This window comes from Fukomys damarensis, unplaced genomic scaffold (assembly GCF_012274545.1).
Source record: "Fukomys damarensis isolate Sample0158 unplaced genomic scaffold, DMR_v1.0_HiC HiC_scaffold_4, whole genome shotgun sequence".
Lineage (NCBI taxonomy): Eukaryota > Metazoa > Chordata > Mammalia > Rodentia > Bathyergidae > Fukomys > Fukomys damarensis.
Genome location: NW_022900916.1, coordinates 19,053,906 through 19,076,168, shown reverse-complemented (window position 1 = coordinate 19,076,168; position 22,263 = coordinate 19,053,906). Strand labels below are relative to the sequence as shown.

Sequence of the window (22,263 nt, the reverse complement as noted above, 5' to 3'; positions counted from 1 at the left end):
TATTTTGATCAAATGTGATGAAAATCTGGTTTGTCTTTCTTATGACTACCTTAGTGTTCTTGCCTGCTTACCCAAATAATTTTTCCTTTGTCTTTTTGTTTTATTAAAATTCTTTTCATGTTAGCCATTGGAAGTGATATTTCTTGTTATATAATGTTTTCTTTTATTGTGTAGTTTGAAGTCTTTAATGAAAGTTCTTAGTACTTTTTTTCTTTTTAGTATTTTTTACTTTTTTTTTCTTCTTTGGAGATTGCTGATGGATGAGGGTTATATGTTCTTTGCCAATCTTCTATAGCTATTATTTTCTCTTGGAAGTTTTTAATGTCTTTTTAAAATTTCAGAGTTTTCTTTGTATCTCTGTTTCTTTGCATTTTAAAAAGGTATGTTTTTTCACTTTTGTATTCCTTTTATTTTAGTCTTAAGTTTTGTGATCAGTGAATTATTTCTGTTTTTGTTTCTCAGTTATTCCAGTTCTACTTAAAATTCATTTAGCTTATTCAGTGTAATATTTCATTTTTCTCTGTATTCATTTTCATATGTAGTTCTTTCTGATGCACATACATCACTTGTGGGAACATCCCTTTGCTCTTTATTTCATATATTAAAATTTTGTGAGACTTGTTTGAAATTCTCTATTGGTACAACTTTTAAAGAAAGATAATATCTCCTTGTAGGAGAAAGGTGTGGGTCAAAATAATCTTTGTAGATTAACAGTGTGATATTCCTCCTTTATTTTCACAAAAAGCTGAAAGCTAAGTCCATGTTCTTTCTGAATTCTCAACTCTGTTGCCCTCCTGCTATGCCTGGGCATTCTCTTTTCTTTTATTCCCAGCCTCCCTTTCTTTGCCAATCTAGACCCTTCAGGTTGGTGCTTTCTTCCACAAAAGTGCTTCCATCTATTAGTTGTCAGTGTTCTTTAGGCCCAGTCTCCCGATATCCCTAGCAAGATGACAACCTTCATGTTACTCTTTTGTATTTACCTGTAGAGGCCCCTCATAGTATCTGCTGTTTCCAGACTTGCCTGCTAAATTAATCAGAACATACCTCATTATCTGTGGCAATTCTAGTGAGGTTGGTTTCCTCCTTTTTGCTGCAGTATGGATCTATAGGTGCTGGTGCTTTTTCCCTGCCCACTGACGCTGGTTTTGTGATAGATATTGCCTACAGATTTCTGGTTTTGATATCCTTCTTATACTCTGTTTTTATGAAGGAATTTGCAGAAATTCAAAGACCAAACATATCTTTGCAGAATATTTTCCCTCTTTATTCTTAAATAAAATGGATTTTTTGGCCTTTTCTAATTTTAAAAACTTAAATTTCTCTTTTAATTTTAAATATAGGTATAGTTAGCAACTTCCGACTATTTTAAAAAAAACAGATTTGTTTTGAGGTTAGCTATTCACTTATAGAATAAACAGAGTTAAGTAGAATACATATATCCAAAAGAAAGAAACATGTTCTCAAGAACCTGTTACATCTTCTTTTGAGAGGATACATTAGCCTATTTATTTGTATTTTTCAATGAGCTATTGTAGAACGTTTTTTAATTTTAATTTTAAACATTTAAATTTTGAATCAATACATAATTGTATTTATTTATAAAGTATAATGTAACATTTCAATAAAAATATATAATGACCAGATCAGGTTTGGCATATTAACCACCTCACAAATTTATTGTTTTGTTTTGTTGCAAATATTCAAAATTTTACTTGCTTTTATGAGATACTCAGTTACTGTACTTGTCAACCCTGGTTACCCTATTACGCTGTAGAATACTAGACATCCAATACAGAACTTCTAACAGGAAAGTTTGGAGATCCTGCTATTTTACTCGGAGTCTTATTGACATTGGAAGATGGGGTCTCTCTACTTAGCCCAACATAGCTTTTAGATTTGCTTAACAAACTGTTAAGCCACAGGAAGACTTATCATAGTGTTTTCTTTCTTAAAACAACCACAACCCAACAAAGTTGCATAAGCTTTCTTTGTGCCTGCAACAGTGCTATACACTTTTGTCTTTAAAATCACCCTCTGTTGTCCCCCTTTGTTTTATAAATAAACTTCCTGATTTTAATGATCTGCATTAGTGAATATGGGTGCAGTATGCTTTCTACAAATTAAAATTCTTCTAATAAAAGGTGACATGAAAGAAGAGAGAGAGATCTTACATTTGACAGAGGGCTTATATATAAGGTTTAAAAGAAGTTTTCCCCTTGGGAAATAATTTATTTATACTTTTGTGTAATTTTTCTCTTTCCTTATAAAGGAAATTTATCTTGTCGTGTTTTTCATCCAGTAATTTATAGCAAACAAAAAATGCCACATATTCTAACATTTTTTTCTTTCTTTTTTTTAACCTCAGAGCTTTTGTTTCTTTTGAAAAGAACATATAAAAAGGATGAAGTCACTACTTTTAAAATCTGTTGGGCAGATCAGTGTGGGGGTGGAGCTGCTCAGCAAACAGTGGGAATATTGTTTTACTGATGTGAGAAGAAAAAATCCTCTCAATGAAAAGGAATAGGTTGGGTATGCTTATGGTAATTACCTGTGCTAGAATTTTGAGACATACCTCAGGGGTGATCCAAATGTCTATATCTAGTTTAATGGAAGACATCAAATTCATGCAAGAAGTTGCTAAAAAGTAAAAGAAGGAGCTAACTGGTGAAGAGACACTTCTTTCACCCCTGTACACATTACATCGATACATTAATTACAGGGCTCTATTATCAGTCTTGTTGTATTCCTTGTTATTTTCTTTTTCTTTTCTTTTTTTTAAGCACTTTGAACAGAACCTATGTACTTTAGAGAGATAACTGACCAGAGATACATCAGGATATCAGACAGCAATGAAAGGGAGCTCTTTCACTTCTTCCTCTCAGAAAACACTGAAAAATAGTCTGAAAGTACTAAGGAATGGATAAGTAAGAAAATGTGATCAGCCTTTTGTTAATTCTTTAATTCATTGCTTATCAAATAATAAATTCCTATTAGGATAGAGTCATTGGTATAGATTTGAATGAAGCAAGGATGGTTCTCAGTTCTCAAAGAGATTATTGCCCAGTTGGAGGTAAAACAATAAGCAGATGAAAGTATAAAAGAGTGTTTAATTATGAGTCATTATGGATATTGTACGGAAAAGCGAACTGCTTGTGTAAGAAAGTAGGGAAAATGATATATTGGGAGTGGAGAGCAGTGAGTAAAAGGTCTTGGCTGACTTGACAGTTAAGGTTAAACTGATAATCAGGAGTTACTATTTAAAATACACACGAAGAGCTTGATGAGGGGTCTAAAATAATATTCTCTGGTTTGAGTGGGGATGGAATGGTGGCAGATGATGGTGCAGCTGGGGACAGACTTGGAGGCAGCCCTGTAAGCTTTGTTGAGTAGTTTGTGGTGCTGCTAATATTTATATTTTGTGTTAAGGTAGAAGACTTTAGCTGTAAGTGACATGATCCAATTTACCATTTCCAAAAGTTCACACTGGCTACTGCTGGTGCTTCCTTCTATAGATGAAGCTGCGGTGATGTTTTAATGTTTCATACATCACATTACCCCTAAGAATACTTAAGTGTGTTCAGCCCAATCCTGTAATAAAAGAAATGGAGCTCTTAAAGAATGCCAATCTGTAATCCTGAACAATCGTGGACTATAGCAGCTTTTTATGTGTTTTGCTTATCCACTCCTTCCTTTTTCCTGGAGCACATGATTTAATTATTGTTTTGTGGAACCACAAATGACAAGCAGGGTATGACCCAAAATCATTTGTTTTCTGGGGCGCAGAGCATGCACTGGTTTTGTTGAAGCTGTTTTATGGAAGCTATGTTGTTTTTTTTCTCAAGTCCTCAAGGCTGTGTCCAGTATATGGATCTGTGCCTTTGCTATATTGTTATAGATTTGTTATATTATTTTGTGTGATATTAGTCAGGACAACAAAAATAGTGAATGAAGCAGGAGAAAAATCAGAAATGAAAGAAACAGCAAATTAAGCCATAGCAGCACCTTAAGACCCATTCAATGTAGTTACTTTGTGCTTATTTTGACACAGATGATAACATTTTAATCTGAAACATAGGATTTTCCCTTTTTGTTGCTGAACACAAGTTACTAATATACTAAGTTACTAATACTTTTCATTTGAGCCTCTGACTCTGATTGAGAGCAGTCAGTTCATCTTGCTGGTGTGGCGTGAGTGTGTAGAACACTAGAAACCAGCTGAAGACCGTCCTGTTAAATACATTGGATTTTTAGAAGTCCAGATTCTCTCATGAGTTCTCTAGAGCTGAGCTATACATCGCTCAATTTAGTGTTAATTATATTCATAATATATTTTTTTAAATTAACTGTATTTAATAAAAATAGTTGGTTTTTGTGGCTTTATAACGATTATCAATGAGGGAGGTGGGATCATGTTCTCTGTCATTTTGTTCACCATACTTGGATCTTTTTAAGCGTACATTCTTGAGATAAAAGAACAGTAAAAAATAATACTCTTTTTAGACAATTCAGATGGTCATTTGTAAAAATGGTCTTTGCATTCCTGTCACTTAGGAATGATGTCATTCCTCACAAATTTTACTTAAACAATTCTAGATAAAAAGCCAATGTTTATTATTGGGCATATATTTGCAAAGCTGGATCTTCTCGTTGAAGAAATTGCTTTTTTATGTAAATATTTCTAGAAGGATAATCCATATATAACACTGAAAAAAATATTCTTTTGGGCTGGCGACATAGCTCAGTGGCAAAGCACCTCCCTCACATGTGTAAAATCCTAGGTTTGATCCTCAGCGTGAAAAACATACTGTTTTTTTGTCATGTACATTATATAGTTGGTAGATTTCAACAGTTCATTTCAATGAATATGTACACATTTACTTGCTCATGCTATTTTAGTTGAGATATAATTTTAAAATTTACTGTGATTTTACCTCATTTTACTGATTTTTAAAGGCTGATTATGGGTACATGATATCTTGAAATATTTTATATTTTTAAATATTTCCCTTAATAATTGATTTAGGCAAAGCATTTCACTTCAGTTATTTGCATGATATATATTTATACTTTACAATACCAAAAAGTCGACTTTTATTATTCTAGTGGCTTTAGCTAAGTAATAGTTCTAGTGTTTTAATGATTCTAGGAAAGCCAAACCAAATACACTCCTTTGAGCTTGTGGTCAGAATAAATTATCCATGATACTTTGTTGCTTGAAAACTCGTTCCCATGGCTTACAGCTAGCAAGTTAGCCATCGACTGGGGGTAAAGATGGTATCCTTTTCCCCCTACCTTGATAGTGTATATCTTCAGTGACTTCTCAGGGCACGGGAGTCAAACACAAGCCCTGCAGATTGGCCAGTCTTTTAAGATCTTCCCCTCTTTATACTGAACATTTTTCTCATAGTTATTTCTCTCAAGATCAAACATGTCATGAATGTCTTGAAATGGTCTAATTTCATTTTTTCCCTCATTTATATCCAGCATTCTATTTGCTTGCATGCCTCCTTTACTTGTTGAGTTTATGTTTTAAGGTATAGTTTGTTATTATCCCTCCCATCAAGTTGTCGCCATTTTTCTAATACATGAACCTCTGAAAGTAAGTACTCAACAACAGTGGTCTCATTCTGCATAGCCCACTTTTTTTGTTGTTATGCACATCTCTTTCACCACCTCTCATCACTGATCCTCACACAGTTCTGTGTGTATGGTAGGAGTCAGATAAATAGTGCTTAATGTCAATGGGATGATATATAAGCAAGCTTCTAGAATACTTTCCACCTGGACATCAGCCAAATATGTTTTTGTAGATAAAGAGGTAGCTGTTGGGTGTCCATCAATCATATGAACATATGAAGAGTTTAAAACACAAAGTACACCCAAGATGCTCTAATTGAGCTCCTAACCAGAATAAATGACTACGTTCATAAGAGAAGGGAAGGGGTGGGCAGGACAGCTTGCATTTGTTGCAGAGATTAGATGAGCTGGTGTCAGCACCCTTGATGAAATGAGTGATGAGCAGGCTTATGTCAAGAAAAAGACAATGATGGAGAAATGAGCAGGCCTAGCAGGGAGGTAAAGAAAGAAATCATAGGCAACATTAAAAAAATTTTGAAGATATGCAGTAAGATTCTACATTGAGATTGGAATCTATCCTTCTATATTGTTTGGAAAAGTTCTACTTAAAAAAAAAATACCTTGAAGAATGCAGGGTTTGGTGAGGCATGTCTGTAATCCCAGAACTGTGGGAGCTGAGGCAGGAGGATCACAAGTTGGAGCCCAGTCTATGCAGCAAGACCCTGTCTCAGAAATAAAAAGGGGGAGGATTGTAGCTCAGTGCCAGTGCCTTTAATTTAATCTCTAGTACTGAAAAAAAAATGTGACATATACACATGTTGGCTCACATGTAAAAATGTTTGTATATGATTGTATTTTTGCTCTTTTGTTGAAAATGTGATTCATCTTTAATGTTTTCAAAGTATTTTGCAACTATAGGCTGAATAATATCTGTCTAATAGGTTAATAATGTAAATCTTATAAAAACTTTGTATAAGATGGAAACATTTTATATAAATATAGCAAGCATATTTGTCATTGAAGAGGAAAATACAGTAACAAAAGTAGCTTGTGTTACTGTGTACAGCTAGATGAAATATAATAGCAATATTCTAGTTTATTCCAGTTAGTAATTTTAAGTTAATAACATTTTGCTTGGAATATAGCTTGTTGTTACATATGCTTTAGTGTATATTTATATGGAAAAAGTCTGTAATTATACTTTTATATACATCTAGGTTATGTTCATATTACTTGGAAAAAATTAAACCTTGTATATGTAAACAAAATTAGGCTTTGATATAAATTTGGCAAGAACTTGAAGGAAAATCAGTTGAAGTCTCTAATTTAAATCATTTATGTTTGCCGTGCTGCTAGATGGAGTAAAGATACAGGTAACTAATTTTAGATGATACAGAAAGTTTAGTTTTGTTGATGCTAAAATTGTCTTTGGATTGCTAGATGGCAGCACAAAATTAGAGAAGGCTTTTAGGTTAATATACTTTTAAATAACCTAACTTCTTACTTACTGTTTCAGAATGTGGTACATGGACTGGTAATATGAGTATCAAGGGGGAGTTTATTAGAAAATTTTTTCTTAGGCACATCCAACATCTAAGAGAATCTTACCTATGCATAGATAAACTGTGTGATTTCAAAATGTGTATTTTTAGCAATATTCCCAAGGATTTGATACATATTAAAATTTGAGAAACAGCAATTTAAACTTCTTTGCATTCACAGTTTAATATAACCTCCATGAAGGTAGAAGCTTCTCATTCTGTAATATGCTCTCAATATGAAATGTAGTCCTCAATAACTATTTGTCAAATAATTGAAACCTTATATTAATCCATCATTGGACAGGATACTCTACTTTTCTTGAGTCTGTATCATAAGCTAAATAGGATTTGTTTATATTAGCCTGGAGATTCTTTGCTTGCAAATGTTTTATGTGTTACTATTAAACAGATTGTATTACTGTATGCACCTTTACAACGTATCATCCTTTGTCATTTCAACTCAGTAAGACCTATAAATTATGCTGGCCAAATATGATTTAATGGGTCATTGCCCATTATTTCCCAATTAACTTATAATATTGTCTACTGGTTATATGATAGCAAAATATTCTCTGGTAAGAATTCAGTAGAAAGATAATCTTCAGCAGATTTGTATTTGGTATCTTTATATTTTGTTTAAACACTATCCAGCTTTGGATATATAATCTGTATAATAAAATAGAACCCTTGATTTTCTTGTGCTAGGTTGCTCAGTTTTGTTAGGATTAGAGCTTGTTTCACATTCCATAATCTCTGTAGCTTTGTATCAAAACAATCATTGGGATTCAGTGTGAATTTTAATTGAGAGAGTGAATTTCCAAAGGAAGACTGTTCTTAAGGGAGTATCACCACTGTAATTCCTTCTAGTCAGTTGCTTAGCATATATTGATTTATATATTTGTTGTGACTCAAAAGCATTTATCACTTCTCCAAGATCAGGAACTGAAGAGTTGTATTAAGGGACAAGTTTTAGGTATTTTCTTTCTTGTCTAGGACCCAGAAAAATAGTCAGAGTTTAGAGCATCAGCAGTTAGGGTTGGTAGTACTCAGTTGATTTCTGCTAGATGAGGCGTTTCTTCTGAGTTGATTTGGGTACCTGTTGTGTTGCACTGCTTTGAGTATAGTTTTGTGATTCTCATAACCAGGTACTCAGAGCAATATTGTTCAGTTTACTTTAGATTTGTGGAACTAAGGAGTTGAACAGACTGAAGCCTGAATTCAGCTTTCTTTTCTGCATGACCTTTGTTGTGTGACTTCCCTTCCATAATATGAAGACCATGATGAGACCCATCCATGCATAGTTATGCAGTGTGATTTCAGTTTGTAATTGTTTAAAATTTTTACCATAGATTCTAGCAAATGATAAAGCCCTCAATAAGTGTAAGATATTAAATGAGAGATGAGATATGATATTGTGTTGGAGTTTCATATAAAAATTAGGGAAGTTAAGCAACATTTTGGTAAATGTTTAACATATCACTGTGTGCAAGTAGCATAATGGTGAATATTTAAGTAAAAGATATTACAGTGAAGGACACGTTGCTATCAATGCCCCTCAAAATACGACCGTTGGCTTTGAACACACTTAGTAGCCCATCATTCTTGGGATACTAAATATCAGAAAGTATCCCATACTTCCTGAAGAGTTCTGGTAATTCTCTTTCATTAGGGTCTTTAGTTATGTTTTCCTGACTGCCTAAATTGCGAATTGATTCAAAATGTGTACTTTCATGGTCATTTTACTTGGAGGAAGAGCCAGAGTGACGTGGTGACAGGTCTGGTGGATGAGAACACGCTGTAATGATTTTACAAGCCTCCCTTTCTGTTGTGTAGCACTAGGCAGCAGCATTCAAAGCATTTTTTATTACACCTCATAAAAATATTCACAAAACAGGACATCTAGAACTACTTCAGAAAATGGCAAAAACTATAGGATAAGTATGTTCAAAGCCAGTATCTTGAAAGGGATTAATGTCAATATGTCTTTTACTGTGATTAAATTTAAACCATAAATTTTGTTCTCCCTTTGTACACTAGACTTTAAACTTTCTAGAACAGTGCTTGTTGGGGGAAGCCTATGGACTCAAAAGCAGAGAACGTGTTTACTACATTATATACCATTGCAAAGGGGCTTTGAATGCTTCCTGTTAGACTATAATCTTTGTTCTTTATGACTTTTTCAGTTGTACGATTCCCTGGTGTGATGAGGTGTTTGGATCAAAGAGCACTGTAACACAGCTGATGTTGGTTATAACGCTCTACCATTGGCATGTAGGATTGTGGGTATATCAACACCTCCTTTGATATGACCAGCTGGCTAAGGTCTGAATCCATGGTAGGTAGCAGTGTTTGAAGTGGGGGGCCACGTAGACACATCATTCAAAGTTAGGGTCCTGAAGTTTATATATCATAGCCAGCTGGTACCCTGATTAATCTTCACCTCAAAACTCTACCAAGATTGGTAGAGCTGTAGCTTTTCTTTTTTTTTCTTTCTCAGAAGCTTTCTTCTCTAAAACTTTCTAGGAGGATGACCTGTATAGAAGGAATTTTGGAAAATCTAATCCTTAAATCTAATATATTATTTTAGCAAATTCTTGTATTGATTTCTGAGGTGCTTATTTTACTTATGAATGAAATGAGCCACAGGGCTTAAGTAGCTTATCAAAAATCATACAAGAAGAACGTGCCAGAGATAAATTCAAACCCAGGGAGCATAGCTTAAATTTATGTTCTTAATTACGAAAGAGCTTAAAAATTGATCCAGTAATTGAAAGAAGATAACAGTAAATGCGCAGTGCTCAGTGTGTGTGTGTGTTTGTGTGGAGGGGGGAGACTACAACAACAACAACCCCCAAAAACCCAACTCTACAGAGTGGAAGGAAAATGCCTCGCCCTCCCACTCACTTCCTTATATCCATATTAATGCTGTTGTTTGAATGGGAGAGAAGTGAGAAATTGGCAGATTGAGACTCAAAGATGACCCAACCAGCATGTTGTGTAAAAAGAGGCTCAGTTTTTTAGAAACAGATTTCTGAACCCCTGACTCATGGAACCCAAACCAGTCTCTTTCAGACTTAAACTCTTGACTGTTCTGGAAGTGAAAACTTTTGACAACCCATCTTCCATCTTAGTATCCATGCTTTGAATAGTATTTTAAGTATGTAGTTGTTTGCAAACCTTTATTGAATTCTTACTTGTTATACTGTAGGGAAAGGATTTAATTTTTTTGGTACATTTCTTTAATTTTACTGAGTACATTGGAAAATTGTTTTATATTTTGTTTAAATGTTCTTGGAATCAAAATATTTACAGAACAAGAAGTCCTTTTAGCCAGCAGCATGTTCCATTTGTTGTGTTTGAGTGTGGAAACACTAGGAATGACAGCATAAGATGCAGTGAGCTTTTTCATAAACAGCCTAATAGGGTTGTCTAATGTCTTTGTTTATCAAAGGTGTCAAAGAATCCTTTGCTATATTTAGTCAAAATTTAAGTTTCCTTACTCAAGCATGGAAAATATTGATTTTTGGTATGGAGGAAAGTAATATGGATAAATAAAAGAATTACACTTAACTGTAAATTGTTGCTAAGAGATTCAATTTCAAGATGAGAAAAATTGCAGTTTGGTTTTTAAAAAATATAAAAACACTAATATTTTATGCTTTAAAAAAATACTGCGTGTACACCTCTATCTTTGTGAATATTAGCTGATAAATGATTTTATGTTTTAATTTGATTTTTAATTCATGAAATAGCTAAGGAAATATATTTTTAGTAACAAATATGTCTAGCATATTTGGGCTATGTGCTCTATATTTATCTGTACTCTATATTCTGAGAGTTTAATTTTTATTAACTGTTAAGTTTAAGATACATACATATACACACACATACACACATCTGTATTAGCTTTAACAAAGACACAAGTATATATTCAAGTCAATGTGGATTGATATTGTCACAGGAAAGAATGAGTCCAGTGGTTGTTACAAAAGAAGAAAATGATTTTAGTATTTAGACATTTGCGAGGAAAAAGAGTTGAATGCTTAGGATTTGAATTGGTAGATTAGAAAGATTATGGAAGACTTTAATAAAATGTTAATGATTTTTTAATCTATTAGGAGTTACACACAAACACATAGATAAAATTACATATTCTTATCTAGAAAAAATGAAGCTCTGTTTTAGAAATAGTAATGCTAAAATACTCTATTTTTTAAACACTTTCCCATTTTAGGATGAGCAACATAAAAGTAAAATAATTTCTTGGAATATTTAAGAATAATAGTAACAACCAGTAAGTATGATAAAATCATTTACAAAAACCTCCCCTCTCTAGTACATTCAGAATGCAAAAATAGTAAATAAAGCAAGTAAAGGTACTAATAACAACCAAATAAAGCCACATGGCCCAACATTGGGCAGAAGTTTTGAAAAAGTAGGAAGAAATTAAAGATGGTTTGCAGGACCATGATGTCTTCTCAACCCTGACTGTGGATCCCTGAGACATTTCAAGGGGAAAGATGATTCACTAAACATATATAAATCTTAAGTTTTTAAAGTAGCTCCAGGCAGCAGGGCTGAATTGAAGGATAGGGAAAAATCAGAAAAATCCTTCAAGAGTAGAAAATTCCCTTAATTTTTATGACGTTTCAGCAGAGGCAGGAGTTCCTGTCAGTGTCTGCCATTTTTTAATTGTCCATTTCATAAAACATTCTAGGAAACAGTATAATTTGTACTGAAAGTAATCATGGGACACACAAATCTAATGAAATAAATCTAGAAGAAACCTAAGACTGTTCTTGTTCCCAAAATATCACATCTGTTTATTCTATAGAACTTAGAATTTGAATTTTAAAAATGCTAAAGACCATATTGCAAGAGATTAACAGTGATTGAATGAGGAAATAAAATTAGTAAAGCTAGAATAGTACTATTACAGAACTGACTAATCTATTAGCAACATAGCAAAAATTTCATTACTACTATAGAGGGAAAATTTAAGATAATTATAGTATATTTCCAAGTAAAAAGTAAGTAAAACAATAGATGTGAATGATAAAGGCATCAAATATAGATAATTTTTGTGTTTCAAGTAGAAAAACCAAGACATGCTTTAGGAAAGTAGAAGAAAAATTCCATCATGTAATACACTGATCCTGTATGAAGTGAACAGCTTATTTTCAGCAAAATTTGAGAAATAGTGATTGTTAATAAAACTTTCTGTGATTAAAATTATTACCTACATACAGAATTTTTCAGAAATACACCTAGGTGCAAAACCCGAAACGGTGAAACAGGAGCACAGACTAATGCACTTCTCAGATTTTCAGATTTCCCTCTAAGTATAATGCTGCCTTGCCAAAAAAATTTCAGATGGAAGCAGAATTCAATAATATTTCCATTGCCCAAATAGACTTACAGTTTTAAAGAAAAAAGCAAGTAGAATTTCAAATGTAACATCTATGAGGATTTCTTTGACAAGTTGAAATATACCCAATAAAATGAAGACAGGAGTGTAGATAAATAACAGAGTATAGGAAGTTCCAAGGAAGCACACTGTGTTTAAGCATAATGGGGAGAGACTACAAATCTGTGAGGGAAACAGTGTGAAGCAACTTTCATTTCTAGACTGCAAGCTGTTTTTTATAGCACAAAAGGAAAAGCTTGAGGAACAAAAAATATTGTGACGATTTTGGGTGAAGAAACAAAACAAAAATATCTACAGTATCTTACAGGTGACATTCACCCAATAAAGAAATGGGTAAAACTAAATAATTTAGAAGTAGAAAATATTGTTCACAAGTTAGTATTCTTGAATTATAAGTCTAAAATATGTAAATTATAGCTACAATTAGAACAACAACATGGATTTTTTTTTTTTTTTTTTTTTTTTTTTTTTTTTACCGGGGATTGAACTTGTGTCCTTGTGCTTGCAAGGCAGGCAGCAGAACCACTGAGCTAAATCCCTTGCCCTAGAACATGGATCTAATAAACCTTGTGTGGCTAAAAATATGAGGATGACTAGTCTGTTGGTGAAAATTAAGATATATTTCATTCTCAGAAGTAAGTCAGTATTTACTTATATATGGATGGGGGCGTTGTGGAAAGTATTTATTGTATCTTTATTATGTGTCTGTTATCTTTTCTCAGCTTTTAGCCTTCCTGGATATGGAGAATTATCTTGAATTTAGCAATACTTCACCTTTACTATATTTGGTTTTCTTTCATTAAAATGAAGTAATTAAAATGTGACACTTAGTACAATCTCACTTTAATAAAATCCATCATTTATTCCTTTAGCTCATACATATATTATTTTTTCATTAAGTTTCTTAGTACATTTTAGGTATATAATACAGTTACATTCAGCATTAGGATCTTGCACCTTTACATGACTTATCTTGGTTCTTTTTTTTCCCCATTCCTCTGCCCTCCCTTCACCCCCTCCATCCTTCCCTATTTACGAAGACTTTGTTTCCATGTTTTTCCATTTCTCGTATTTTTTCTTTTCCCTTCTTTCTTTTCCCCTACGTCTCCCACTTCCCCTACTCCTTTAGACATTTTCTTCCTATCTCACAATATCAATTATACATTTTGATCCTTATTTGCACTTTCAGTCTTTCACACCAGAGAAACTATTCAGTGTTTACACGTGTGTCTTATTTATTTCACTTAAGAGTATGGCCTCACTGTGCATCTACTTAGAAATAAATGTCTCTAATTTTTCATTCTTTATGGCTGAGTAGTCCTCCATTTTATTAAAAAATACATCTTCTTTATCCAGTCTCCTGCTGATGGGCAACTGGGCTGTTTCCAAGTTTTAGCTATTACAAACTGTGCTGATGAACATGGTGAGCATATATCACTGTGCTATGACTCTTTTAATTCTTATGGGAAGATACCCAGCTGGGGAATAGCTGGGTCAAATGAGACTTCCAATGCAATTTTTAAAGGTATCTCCATGTTGATTTCCCCATGGTTGCACTAGTTTGTACTCCCACCAACAATCAAGAAGGGTTCCTTTCTCCCTCGATTTGTGCCAGTATTTAATATTGGTTGATTTCTTGATAGCAACCATTCTTTCTGGGGTGAGGTGGAGTCTCAGCATTGTTTCATTGCATCTCTGGAATAACCAGTGATGTCAAACATTTATTCATATGTTTATTTGCTATTTCAACTTCTTTGAGAAATGTCTGTTCATTTTACATGCCTTTTTAAAAAAAATTTGGGTCTTTATATTTGGGGGTCTGATTTGTTTTTAGTTTTTTATATATTCTAGATAATAGACCTTTGAGGAACAGCTGGTAAAGTCTTTTTCCTACGTTATAGGTTGTTTCTTAGCTCTGTTGATTTTTTTTTTTTTTGCACTGCAGAAGCTTTTCAATAAGAAGAGATCCCAGTTGTTGATTCTTTGTGCTAGTTCCCATGCTACTGAGGATTTGTTCATAAAGTCTTTTCCTATGCCATTGTCTTTGAGAGTCCTACCTAACTTATCTTCCAGCAAGTTAGTGTTTCTGTTATAATACTTAGATCTTTAATCCACTTGGATTTTACTTTAGTGTATGATGAAAGATAGGGGTTTAGTTTTAAACTTTGGAAAGTTGAAACCCAGTTTTTCTAACATGATGTATTGAGGCTATCTTTTCTCCAGTGAAGATGGTTGGCTCCTTTGTCATAGATGAGGTATCTGAATATGTATGGAGTTATTTCTACATCTTCTAATCTATTTCACTGATCCTCGGGTCTGTTTCATTGCCAGTTTCATGCTGTTTTTATGACAGAGGCTTCGTAATATAGTTCAAATTGGGGATTGTGATACCCTGTGTTATGTCTCTGTTGCCTAGAATTGCTTTTGCTACTCTAGGTCTCTTCTGGTTCCAAATGAAATTTTGGGTTTTTTTTCTCTAGTTCTTTGAAATGTGATGTTGGAATTTCAATTGGGATTGAATTAAATATGTAATAGCAGTTTTGGAATTATGCCTATTTTCACTATATTATTGATAGAGAATAATTATAGAGAATATATATTATATATATTATTGATAGAGAATTTTAAGAATCAAATCTATCTAGTATTCAAAGTGATTTTCTTTGGAGTTGTATTTTTGAATGAGTTTTTTTAACTTTTAAAATTTAAAATTTTTTCTCCACACTGCCAATTTTTAGGACATATATACATTTTTTTAAAAATACAAGATCTTTTTCCTTTAAAAAACTGTGACAAAATTTTGAACTATTTGCTAAGTATATGTTGGTGGTTAAAAACGTCACTGTTTCTGTCTTTATGGATTCCAAGGACTGTATAACAGAATTTTACCTATTTTTTGTTTTCTTGTTTGGATGGTTGTATAAGAATATGCTTTGCATTCTCATCCTAGGCCTCTTTATTTATATTCCAAAGGAATTTTTAGTGTAAGTTATTTTTTCTGAGTGTAGAACTCATTTCTATATCTTTGTTGAAGGTAAGATCTGATGATCTTGTGTATCTGTCAAGTCAAAAGCTTGTCAGGATCTGAGATTGTACTCTACTTGCATGCAAAAAAAGTGAGTGTGACACAGTATCGATAATTGGCACAATATCTGGGACTTTAGTAAAACAAAGTAGCACTAGTTTTCTAAATTTCAAATCCCACAGATAGTTTGGGTTTCTTACTGTTAAAAAGAACCTTTATATTAGAAACTCAGGCTGCTGGCAAAGAAGCTCATGCTTCTGTTCCCAAAGAAATCTTTATTATTTCATGCAAATCTACTTCAAAGAAACTGGTGTGTCTTTGTTTTCTGGAAAATAAGTAAATCTTCCCTAGGAAGAGAAATAGCTATGTTTGCAAGTCTACCCACTATGTATGCAAACATTCTTGAAGATAGTCTGGAGCAAGTTAGCTGTTAATACTTTTGCAAATGTTTGGGAACATGAAAGATTTAAGGAGAAAATGTCTCCTTGTAAAATATAGAAGACTAGAAGATGTTACTCACTGATCAAGGTTAATACCTTAGAGTATAAGCCGATGTCTTTTATATAACGGGTGGCATGGAAGGTTGTTTTTTAAGTGTTCTCCTTGAACCTTGTGTCCAGTAAAAATTATAACTGGAAATACATTTTTTAAAATTTATAAATCAACTAATTTGTATAACTAAGCTAAGATCTTGAAATCTTCCCTTCGCCATTTCCCAATATCTTGTCGAAGTTATATAAAATTAAGCTATTTAGTAGATAATGGTCTTACAGATTCAGTTGGATGTTTTAGTTAAGAACAGCATGGTATTTTGGAACTCTAAATTGTAAAATATTCTAAATGTAGTGCTAGTATGAACCACTGAAACGTGAGTTCCTATGGATTCATTAGAGATACCATTATAAAAGATCCCTTGTGTATTAATTTTTGAGTTTTTGTTCATATCATTGGAATAGGAAAAACTTGAAGTAGAGTATTAAGTTATACGAAAAAAAAATCTTATTATAAAGGTCATATGCACCATTCCTTCCAAGTTTGAGACTATCTCTTGCATTTAGCTCTTTGGCAGTCTGTTTTTAATCTATTATTATTGCTGAAGTTCAATTTTTCTCTTACGAGGCAGGCACGGTGCCACTGAGCTAAATCTCCAGCCCTGTATTTTGTATTTTTATCCATTTTGTGAATTTTTTTCTATGTGCATTTTCTCCTAGCATGTAAAAATGACATCTGTGGTTCCATGTCATGATGGCAGCAGTATTCAGCACATCATCTTAGGACAATGCTACAGTTTTGTTTGTATGAATGTAAGTAGTAAGTACAAATGATTTAAAGAAGTTAAAGATCTGAACAAATGCAGTATCAAAGAGAAGTACTAATTTTTCTGGATCTTTAAATATTTGAATGTAAATTTTTGATAGGTAAATTGTATTATTTAGTATGTATTAGGAAATTTTATTTTTTATCATTTAAAATAGGAAAATGACATTTTCTAGCAAGATGAGATGGTGTTTCTTTAGACAATATTTTTAATTTTCTATTTTATACTTGGTATTAAGCAGACTATAAGATATAACTGTTTGAATGAATAAGTAACTCAAATTTAATACATATATATAACTTACGGATATTCTTTTAAATTCTTTGAAAAATACACTTGATAAATATTTTGAATGTGGTATAAGATTTCTCCATTTCTCTCTTAACTTTTAAACCATTTAAAAGTTTCTTTTCACTTTCTTGGTCTTCCAGGTCATGACAACTGATTTTCAAAACACCCAGAAATTATTGGGCATGCTTGAGGAAAGCAACCTTTCCATTTTATATCCTGTAGTTGTTGTTTCGGTAAGTGAAAGAATGTAGTCTTTTCTCATCAAACTTTCTTCCTTCCCCATAACCCAGCATTTTTATTTAACAAAGTTTTATCCAATGAAGAGAGCACTGACTGAAACTCAGAGGAAGAAACTTGTTCTTGTGGATTTGTGAAGTGATTGCTTTGCTATGACTTCTTTGAACACCTTGCCTTTATTACAGCAATCGTTTGATTGAGCAGAATAGTTTGAAAAAGTATTTAATTATATCTATCAACCAATTTCATTCCTTTTTCTTCTATAAAATTTCAAAGTACATGGCTAAGTTCACGAATTGTTTACATAATGTGAAAGAGCTTTATTTAACGTATTACTATGATACCACTAGATAAAAATTTAGAACTTGAGAAAAAATTGGAAAGAAATCTAAAGGAAAAAATTTATTCTTGCTTTCTTTTTCTTTGTTCCATTGAAAGCATAAACAGAATGAATAACAGAGAATACTAAGAAGAATGGCCCATGAAAATTTTGGAAAGTTTTTCCTAAAAAAGAATAAAAGCATATATTTAGTGCTGAATTTACATAAATAACCAATTGAACTATGTTTTTGGGGAGAATATCACCAAGCAAAGCCAGTGAAGTACAAGATAAGAAGCCAAGTTAGCCGAATTGGCTAAAGAGCGGGATCTGTAATCTAGAGAATCTTGCTATGGGAAGGGGTTCCAAGGATAAAATTCTCAAAATTGCCTAGAATTTGCCAACATCTGCAAGCTCAGGTTCATCCCACAGTGTGCGAACTTAGCTGTTGTTAGGTAAAACAATTAATACTAAATAATGATAGTACTCTGCACCAAAAATAAATAATTCTAATATAACAAAGCAAGTAGAACCAAATTAGCAACAGAGGAGGTTTCAGTCAATATGTTGACATCTTGTATTTGGTTCTGTGCCATAAAGGGGCTTCTGGAGGTGCAGCTTCTTCTTCTTCTTCTTTTTTTTTTGTACTGGGATTGAACTCAGGACCTTGATGCTTATGAGGCAGGCGGCAGCACCACTGAACTAAATCCCCGGCCCTCGGGGATCCAGCTTCTAATGGAACCCAAGTCCACGTGTGAGTGATATACACCAATATGGAGTATGTATTGAGCCCTTTGGGAAGATTATGGAAAGAACCCAATGCTGGAACACTCTAAGGCTCTGTAGGATAGAGGCAAGTTCAAAGTCCTGTGTTTGGCCCTCTGTTCTTCTCCACATTTATTTGCTTAGAAATCTCATTCACTCCATGTTCTTAAGTATGCCTAAGAGGCCATACGGTATAAAAAGTGGGGAGGAGCTTTGAACTCAGAAGACGTTGGTTCCTTCATCAAGCTACTTAAGTTATTTTTGAGGCTCAATTTCCACTGTGTAAAAATGAGGCTAATATCCCTCCTTCTTAAGTAGTAAGGTCCAAAATGAATGAATGCAAAGTGTAGTTGATAGGGCAGTGCTGAGTCCCGGGCAGATAGCATTGTCAGTTTCAGTGGATAGACAACTGCAGTGCAGTTGTGATGACACAGCCTCCTGAGCTGGAATCTATCATGTTTGGGACTTCTTTCTACCACTCTCCCACTTTCCACCAAATACACACATACACATTTTAAACTGTTGTTTCTTATTTTCTACTGTTGTATCTCAACCCTAGGTCTTTATTTTGCCTCCATAAGTATATAAATTAAGCTTTGTGGTGACTTCTCTTGAAGTGAATTCTAGAAAATGTGAAAATTATTTGGTTACCTAGTGTTTTGTGTCAAGCTAAGAAAAAGATGAACCATTATCCAGTTATAGGTCACATGTCTCTTAGAACTAGTAAAAGAATTATTATGTCTGTATACTACAAACCTTCTAGAGCTGGGAGATCGTCACTCCATAATTGTTAACTGTGTATTCATTTTTCCCATTGCATCAGACCACTCAGTGTGGTGATATTGAAGTTATTATTAAATTTAATAGGAAAATTTGTCATTTAATTTTCCTATAATTTAATTAGGATATTACTATAACCTCGGGACAGAGCATGTCACCTGACAGAGTGGAGTTAAAAATATTGACTTCTTAGATGAGTGGTGAATACATAGTTTCTGGTTGTTTGAATTGTTCTATAAATGATTGTGACTGTAGCTTATCAGGGTTCATCCTTTTATCTTCTGATACTACCTCCACCAAAGATAGCCAAAGAACCATTTTAGTTTTCCAATGAGTGAAAATTTAATAGAACCATTCAAATATTCCTCACATTAATAAATGTGTTGAAAATAGTACAGTGTTGTACAATAAAGTAAAAACACTTAAATTTGAGTGTGAGTGTCATAGTTCATGCATTAATGAGTTCAAAATATATAGAGCACATAAATACTTACAGTGTTTGGGTGTGTGAGTGTAAACGTATGCATAAGACCTAAGTACAAGTGTATGTGATTGAAAAGATGTTATAGGTATCAGGCAATTTAGAGATTGTAATGTCTGTTTTGGTTTGATTTGAACTAACTTTGCTGGAAGATCAAAGAAGAATAAAAGGTCTGTCATGATTTTTTTTTTTTGTAGATTCTTTTTAAATAAGACTTCTGCTAAACAACTCTAAGCTCTGAGAATGCTCCAAAAGGAGTCTGATTATTGCTTCCCCAAACTGGTAGCCTTTTTCATCAGAAACATATTAAAAGTGCCATCAAAATCATAGATAAAATTTTAGTTTTATCTTAGGGTTAGGTAGTTCATAGATTCTGAATGGATATATTATAAATGTTTCAAGACCTATTTTGTCTTAACCAAGATGATGTTTTGCAGTGATCCTTTTTCTTATGCAAGAGTTATCAACTTTTAAATGTATTCCCTCTTAAGAGAGGAAGATTTAGTAGAAACTAGCCAGAAGCAGTGATTTTGGTCACTAGACATTTATTAAGTTTTTCAAAATAGAGAATTTCAATCTAGATAAGGTTGTCATTTGGGATACTATCATGTGTCATGTATAAGGGCAAATATTTGAGGAAATGAGGATGAAGATGAGTTTAGCTAGGGCATTTGGCAAAAATGATGCTGAGCTGTGTTTAAATTGGTAAAAATTGGTATTAAGCTAAGGTACTGATAAAGTGCAAATTACCTCATATTTTCAGGTAGATATAGAAGAATATTTTAGAATTCTTTTGCGTGTGTCATTCAATAGTCACTAAAAAAGGGACATATAACTTTTAATCTCACCGAGAATATTTAGGAAGCTAAGTACCAAAAAAATAAAAAAACCCCAAAATTGGTGGTTGTGATTCTTGGAATAGGGATATTTTGCATGATTAGTTTTAGATTAGGCTCTACAGTTTTCTCAAATGTATAATCAGTTCTTCTGAAAAGTGAAATAGGTTAAGAAATATTTAGGTTTGTTGGGGCCAGGGATTTAGCTCAGTGGCACTGCACCTGCCTCACAAGTGCGAGGGTCTGAGTTCAATTCCCTGATACCCAAAAAGAAGAGAAATATTTAGGTTTGTGTTATCTAAGATAAACTAGCAGAGATAAGAGGCTATTACTTTAGGATTCTCTTGAAAAAAGATACAAAATTTCATTATGAAACATAGAAAAATGGGACTGTATCATGGAAAGAACTAAGTTATTAAGAACTAAGATATTAAAATAATTTAGTTTTCTTTAAAAACAATATTTGTAAAACTAAGTTTTGCATAATCTTGTCAATATTATATAATAGTATGTGGTGACATCAAGTAATCATTTTTAAAAAATATTTTTGGTTACTTGTAGTTCTCTTAAAAATCCTTCATTGATCCTTTGACATTCAGAATACTTGAAATGTCTATCTAATCATCATTCATGCTTCTTTTCTTGTGATTTGTTATAAGTAGTCTAATTTTGCCATCTTTGAGAGTTGATTTCAGTAGCATTTAATATGATTTATGAAATTAACATTATTTAGTTCAACCTAAAATCTTTATACTTTGGTCGATGTAATATAATATAATATAATATAATGAAATAATCAGAAGTTTACAAGTTTCTACAATCAGAGATCCGGTGGTATGGACTACATGGTCTAAAATAGATGACTGATTCAAAATGGAAGAGATAGTTGGTTGAGTCCTTTTATAAGTGTTCTGTTTCTTAATGAATTTGCATGTTTTTGTGATGACATTATGTGCATCTTTTATCTGTGAGATTTTGGAAGTACATACCAAAATAAGCTACCAAACACTAAGAGAATACTTCCTATTTGAAAGAGAAGATTATTTTTCACTAGCAAATGGTCAGTGTAACAGAATATGAAACTTTAGATTTCTTATGTTCATCAAGACAAATCTCATTAAGAACACGTTACACACTAGTACTTGCCTTTGTAAAAGCAAAATCATCCAGTCTTTCCAACACCCTAGCTTGGCGGTGGTATACTGTAGAGTGACTCTTGCCTCCTCTCATGAGCTCATGGTGACTAGGAGCTGGGCCTCACTGCCACTGCGCAGCGTCACCAGAGAGCATCGTAGTGCCAGTCTAGAAGAATATCAAAACTCAAACTTCAAAGTTTTATTTCTATTGAACGCACATTGCTTTTACACCATCATAAAGTAAAAACACTGTGGTCCTGTCTAGTTGGAGCCTGTCTTATTGCTACCCCCTTGTCAGGTTGTCTCTCAAGAAGGTGATCTGAACATGCTTTTCAGACTGGTCTGACCCAAGAGCCATGAACATGCAGTTCTCTGCTTTCTATTCTTACATGTTTAAGGTCACTGCTTAAATAATGATGCAGTACTTAGAAAAATAAAGTAATGCATGCCTTAAAATACTGAAAGACAAATTCATAGAAAGTCACTCAGAGAAAACATAGCCTCCTGAGTCTTTAAGAATCACAAGAAC

The 22,263-nt window shown here is 33.2% G+C and overlaps 1 protein-coding gene across 4 annotated transcripts in view; it reads left to right on the top strand.

Moving 5' to 3' along the window:
- Positions 1 to 22,263, top strand: part of Crppa (CDP-L-ribitol pyrophosphorylase A) — a 249,539-nt gene that overhangs the window by 97,606 nt on the left and 129,670 nt on the right. For all 4 annotated transcript variants that reach the window (XM_010643342.2, XM_033757037.1, XM_019210534.2 and 1 more), the window contains exons 7-8: positions 16,783 to 16,875; positions 17,321 to 17,413. In XM_010643342.2, the coding sequence (XP_010641644.1) occupies positions 16,783 to 16,875; positions 17,321 to 17,413 (186 nt within the window). The remainder of the gene's footprint in view (positions 1 to 16,782; positions 16,876 to 17,320; positions 17,414 to 22,263) is intronic.